The following is a 6,000-nucleotide window of genomic DNA, read 5'->3' as shown; positions in this document are numbered from 1 at the left end:
ACAGATCTTTGGTCAGGGTACACGGAGGTTTTATTCCCGGGCAATGTTCCCAAGAGAAAGAGTAATAGAGACCCACAGATTCAAGCTAAATGAAATATTTATTTACTAGCACTCAGACACACAACTAGAGGCAGACCAAAACCACAAGCTTTTAAAACCACAACTAAAATACAACCACAAGTACAACCAAGAATAAAACCACCTTTTCCCTCCCAATAAACCCACACAGAGACACCTCCACTTTTTTCATTTGCAGCCATTAAGTGATAAGCATCTATTTACTTAACTCTGGACCTAAAGTGGGTAACAGCACAATATAACAGAATCCTCAAACAACATCAACAACCCAGAATTCATGCAGCCACTACTACCACAAAACAAAATTATTTTTGGTGCATAAATATTCTCCTGCCCAGAGTTCTCTTCAATGCACCTTTGACCTCCTTGTTTCTCAAGCTGTAGATTATGGGATTTAACATGGGGGTGATGACCGTGTAGGAGAGAGAGAGGATCTTCTTTGTGTCTGGAGAGTAGGTTGATTTGGGTCTGAAGTAGGTCGAAGTGGCTGTGCCATAAAACAGAGTAACCACAACGAGGTGAGATGAACAAGTGGAGAAAGCTTTGTGCCTGCCCTCTGCTGATGGCATTCTCAGGATGGTAGAGATGATGCGGACATAAGTGAGCAGAATCAAGAGGAAAGGAAGCATGATGAAGAGTACTGTGGCCGTCAGAGCTTCAATTTCAAACATGTGGGTATCAGCGCAGGCCAGTTCTAGTACTGGAGGGCTGTCACAAAAGAAGTGATTGACTATGTTGGGCCCGCAAAACGGCAAGCTGAATATCCACGTGGTCTGGACCGTAGACACAGGGAAACCTGAGAACCATGAAGCACCGGCCAGTTGGAAGCAAGCTCTTCTGCTCATGATGTCAGGGTAGCGTAACGGGTTGCAGATGGCAACGTATCGGTCATATGCCATCGCAGCGAGAAGGCAGCACTCAGCAGCGCCAAAGAAGAAGAAGAAATACATTTGCGTAGCACAACCAGCGTAGGAGATGGCCTTATTCTCTGTCAGGAAGTTCACCAACATCTTTGGGACAATGACCAAATTGAAGCAGATTTCCAAGGAAGACAGGTTCCGGAGGAAGAAGTACATGGGGCTCTGAAGGGCAGAGTCCACTGTTGTGATGAGAATGATGAGGACATTTCCAGTTAGAGTTATGGTGTACACCAGAAGGAAGATGACGAAGAGGGGGGCTTGCAGTTCAGGATGATTGGAAAACCCAACAAGAATGAATTGTGTAACACTGGTCTGATTCTCTTCGGTTTTTTCTGTCCTTCTCATAGTGTCTGGAGGGGTGATAAATGGCTTATTGTACTGGCAATTTTCTGAAGATGTATGTATTTCATCTTGTTTCTACTCTGCCCTCCCCAGCAAAAGCCGGGCTCAGAAGCAACTTGGTTCTACCTTTCTTTATCTGTTCACCTACCATAATTCTGTTAATGCAGGTTACAGTAACCAACCAAGAATAATTTTAGGCATGGACAATGTGGGGAGATGGGAAATATTTAAACATGAATTTTGAGACTTCACTCTTAAACACTTGAGTTTTTTATTGCTTGCCTTTCTCTTCATTGATCAATACTAGAATATTTATCTTTTTCTCATTACTTTTCTCCTTTTACACGAATGAGACAGCAATCCCTTGCAATCCCATACTACACATAAACACAATTAAAATAAAATGTTATGTTAGAGGGGGAGATGGAGATGTTCACTCCCTTGCTAAGAACCTAACTGAAAGGTATTACCTTTTTAAACTTACTGAAGGACAATCCATTCAAATCATAGAATCATAAAATCATAGAGTTGGAAGAGGCCACACAGGCCATCTAGTCCAACCTCTTGCTCAATGCAGGATGAGCCTAAAGCATCCCTGAGAAGAGTTTCTCTATCTGCTACTTGAAGACTGCCAGTGAGAAGGAGCTTATCACCTCCCTAGGCAGCCAATTCCACTGCTGAACAACCCTTACTGTTTAATCCCCCCCCCCCAATAAAGAGAGAGCATGGTATAGTGGTTAACAGCGGTGGTTTGGAGTGGTGAAGTCTGATCTGGAAAACCGGGTTTGATTCCCCAGTCCTCCACATGAGCGGCAGAGGCTAATCTGGTGAACTGGATTTGTTTCCCCACTCCTACACACGAACAGCTGGGTAACCTTGTGCCAGTCATGCTTTCTCAGCCTCACCAACTCACAGGGTGTCTGTTGTGGGGAGGGGAAGGGAAGGCGATTGTAAGCCTGTTTGATTCTGCCTTAAGTGGTAGAGAAAGTCAGCATATAAAAACCAACTTTTCTTCTTCTTCTTCTCCTCCTCCTCCTCCTCCTCCTCCTTCTTTTATATCCAGCCGGTACCTTTCTGCCCATAATTTAAAGCCATGATTGTGAGTCCTATCCTCTACTTCCAACAGGAACAGCTCCCCCTATTATTTTTTGCCATGAAGTCACAGCTGGCTTATGGTGACTCAGTAGAATTTTCAAGGCAAGAGACACACAGAGGTGGTTTGCCATTGTCTGCCTCTGCATCACACCCCTGGAGTTCCATGGAGGTTTCCTATCCAAATACTTTCCAGGATCGAGACTGAGAATGTGTGACGGGCCCAAGGTTATCCAGCAAGTTTCCATGACAGAGTGGGGATTCGAACCTTGGTTTCCAAGATCCTAGTCTGATACCTTAACCACTATGCCAGGCTGGTTCTCTTAATAGCTCCCTACCCTCCTCTAAGTGACAGCCTTTAAAATACTTAGAGAGAGCAATCATGTCCCTCCCTCTACATCCTCTTCTCCAGACATTATGTGTCTTGGTTACATCTTAGGTGGGTACGTTAAATGTGAGTCAATAAAGGATTCATATAACAGAAATGCTCCACTTCTAAATGTATCTTAGAGAGCAAACGTGGTATAATGGTGAAGAGAAGTGGACTCTAATCTGGAGAACTGGGTTTGATTCCCCACTCCTCCACATGAAGCCTGCTGGGTGACCTTGGGCTAGTCACAGTTCTCTCCAAACTCTCTCAGTCCCACCTACCTCACAAGGTGTCTGTTGTGGGGAGAGGAAAGGAAGGCAATTGTAAGCTGCTTTGAGACTCCTTAATGGTAGAGAAAATCGGGGTATAAAAACCAACTCCTCTTCTTCACCTTCTCCTTCATGTCACAATAGATGTTCATCACTATCTGCTTTGGCAACACATGTCTGTTGCCAGCACCTTTCCCAGACTCACTTTGCTAGCACTTCTGCAGTCATGTGGCTTTTCTCAGCTTCCAAAGAATGTCAAGCAAGTATACCAGGCTGTACTAGTTCAGATTGCCGGTTGGGAGTACTCCTTGCTATTTTTTTTTTTTTTAAGAACTAGTACATCAGGGAGAGAGATTAATAGCCTACCTGGCTCAGTGTGGTCCTTGTTTTCTATGTGTGGCATTAAGGGGAGTGATTGCTTTCTTGTTAAACAACAAATGAGACTTCCCACCTGCCAACGTAGGTAGTATTGCCCATTCTTCCCTCCCCTAGAACTGTACCAGATTCCTATATAATTCTGCTGCATGCGCTAACTAGACCATAATCATTTGCTGATATTACATCACATGAACACATGAAGCTGCCTTATACTGAATCAGAGCCTTGGTCCATCCAAGTCAATATTGTCTTCTCAGACCGGCAGCAGCTCTCCAGGGTCTCAGGCAGAGGTATTTCACATCACCTATTTGCCTAGTCCCTTTAACTGGAGATGCCAGGGATTGAACCTGGGACCTTTGGCTTGCCAAGCAGATGCTCAGCCACTGAATCATAGGCCCTCCCCATCTTTTCCTCATTCTTCTTTGTCCACACTAGTATAGATTTCAAGGCTTCCAGAGCCCACACTATGCCTATATACTAAGCCACAGAATGAACATTGTGGTACAGGTAACTTTCCCCCTCAATCTCAATTCCATTTCTGTCCAACATGGCATTTGTCCAAGCAGATTCTCTCATTTCCAGCATAGACTTTTTGGGTGGTCAGAGGAAACCATCTTTCCTTTTTCAGCAGCAGATAAAACTGGTTATAGCCAACCCTTTGTGTTTCTAAATGAATGTTATGTCATATTAATCCAAATGATAACCCCACCCATTTTTAAACTGGTGATCACAAACAGAAGGAAACATACTCATAGAAGAAGAGTTGGTTTTTATATGCTGATTTCCTCTACCTTTTAAGGAAGATCAAACCAGACTACAATCTCCTTCCCTTCCTCTCCCCACAACAGACACCTTGTGAGGTAGCTGAGGCTGAGAACTCTGTGATTAGCCCAAGGTTACCCAGCTGGCTTCATGTGGAGGAGTGGGGAAGCCAATCTTGTTCACCAGATTGGAGTCCACTGCTCATGTGGAGGAGTGGGGAATCAAACCCAGTTCTCCAGATTAGAGTCCACTGCTTGTAACCGCTACACCACGCTGGCTCTTCTACATCATGCTGGCTCATACTGTAGATATCAGAAACTGAGGAGCAATGGCATAGCCTATGCAATCTATATCTCTCCCATTTCATTCTCAGCGTTAAATGGCAGGAGTTTGGTAAAAAAAACAAAAAAAGACCAATAAACGATTCACCAACCTCTGAACACACCGAGGAGCCACTTTGACTGGGAAAGACTTTGCATTGGTGACTCGGTTTAATTATATGATTTACCTTTAGTCACTTTTGGGATTTGACTGTCCTTGCTCACCAATTCCCTGGAGCCATTAACAATCATAGTGAAATAGCTCATTAAGCCTTTTTTTTTCTTCCAGAAAGAACTGAATCAATAATTACATGGCCATCTTGAGATTCAGAGAATTAATGGAAAACTGAAAACACTTCCCTGGGAGGATGCCCCATTGACAAACATGGGTCTTACTTCTTGGTAGACCTGCTTGGGCTTGCTCCATACTTTAGGATATTGAAGCAATGTGGCTATTTTTCCTGTTTTGGTGTTCCATCCATGAGACAAGATTGATGATTCTCTATCATGAAATAAAACATAATTGTTAAGGATTACACTTCTGTAAAGCTCATGTGGCTACTACATCCATTGATTTTTCTAAGACTATTGCTGTGGGGACAATTAAGACATTGGCCTGTTCCTGCCTTTGTATTTCTTTTGCAAAAATGGACATATCATAGAAATCCATAAGTGAATGAGAAATAGCCCCTCTACAAGTTCTCATGGACTTGAGCAGGCTTATTTCTCCTCCTCCACTTTCTCCTTCATTCTAACTTTTCAAGGAAGTATATTTTCCCATTGATCTATGCTACTGCTTCATTCATGTCACATACATCTTTCCCAGCTCCCCTCTTTACTACAGCCCCCAGCTCCCAGTGTTTGTGTCCATAAAGCTCCCAACAAGGCTAGACTACTACAGTGCACTCTATGTAGGTCTCCCCTCAAAGTCAACTCAGAGATTCCAGTTGGCACAGAATGCTACAGCTCGTTTACTATCAGGAACTAGGTGAAGCATGCATATTACTCCCATTTTGCAGTAACTCCACGGGCTGCCTATCAGTTGTGTGTATGTGTGTGTTAAGTGCTGTCAAGCTGCTTCCAACTCATGGTGGCCCTATGATCAATGTCCTCCAAAAGGTCCTCCTATCAGTTACCAGGTTCAATTCAAGGTGTTGGCTCTCACATACAAAGCACTTCATGGCCTTGGACTCTCATATCTGCAGGACTGCCTCTCCCTTTATGCTTTGCCACTACATCTTTGCTCATCTGAGCAGGGCCTTCTGCTGGTGCCACCCTGCAAACGGGCAACATCAACCACTGCCTGTACATGTGCTTTCTCTGCAGTGGCCTCCACCTTATGGAATGGCCTGGCTGATGGGATCAAGAAGACTCCCACTCTCCTGGCATTTCTCAAACAATGCAAAACTGAATTATTCAGATGGGAATTGTTACCCAGGTAATAGGGCTACAGTATTAATGGAATGGTT

At 43.9% G+C, this 6,000-nt stretch overlaps 1 protein-coding gene across 5 annotated transcripts; it reads right to left on the bottom strand.

Annotated features, from left to right (window-relative positions):
• Window positions 1–383: 383 nt before the first annotated feature.
• Window positions 384–4,690, bottom strand: LOC130489981 (olfactory receptor 10A4-like). 5 transcript variants are annotated; one of them, XM_056863771.1, is made up of 2 exons: window positions 4,668–4,690; window positions 384–1,305 (listed from the first exon to the last, which is right to left on the bottom strand). In XM_056863771.1, exons 1-2 carry the CDS (start codon window positions 4,688–4,690, stop codon window positions 384–386), a joined length of 945 nt encoding a protein of 314 aa, XP_056719749.1. The 5 variants fall into 5 exon arrangements, with proteins under 5 accessions (XP_056719749.1, XP_056719748.1, XP_056719746.1 ...); XM_056863770.1 differs by lacking the exon at window positions 4,668–4,690 and adding an exon at window positions 4,185–4,196 and having other exon boundaries at window positions 384–1,316; XM_056863768.1 differs by lacking the exon at window positions 4,668–4,690 and adding an exon at window positions 2,411–2,422 and having other exon boundaries at window positions 384–1,316.
• Window positions 4,691–6,000: the final 1,310 nt, after the last annotated feature.

The sequence above is a fragment of the Euleptes europaea genome, chromosome 18 (assembly GCF_029931775.1).
Source record: "Euleptes europaea isolate rEulEur1 chromosome 18, rEulEur1.hap1, whole genome shotgun sequence".
NCBI lineage: Eukaryota > Metazoa > Chordata > Lepidosauria > Squamata > Sphaerodactylidae > Euleptes > Euleptes europaea.
The sequence above is the reverse complement of the archived record's forward strand: the minus strand, read 5'-3'. Positions and strand labels throughout refer to the sequence as shown.

Bases quoted from the DNA above. Each gene is read 5' to 3' on its own strand.
- LOC130489981 (XM_056863767.1), bottom strand. From the start codon at position 1,343: ATGAGAAGGACAGAAAAAACCGAAGAGAATCAGACCAGTGTTACACAA.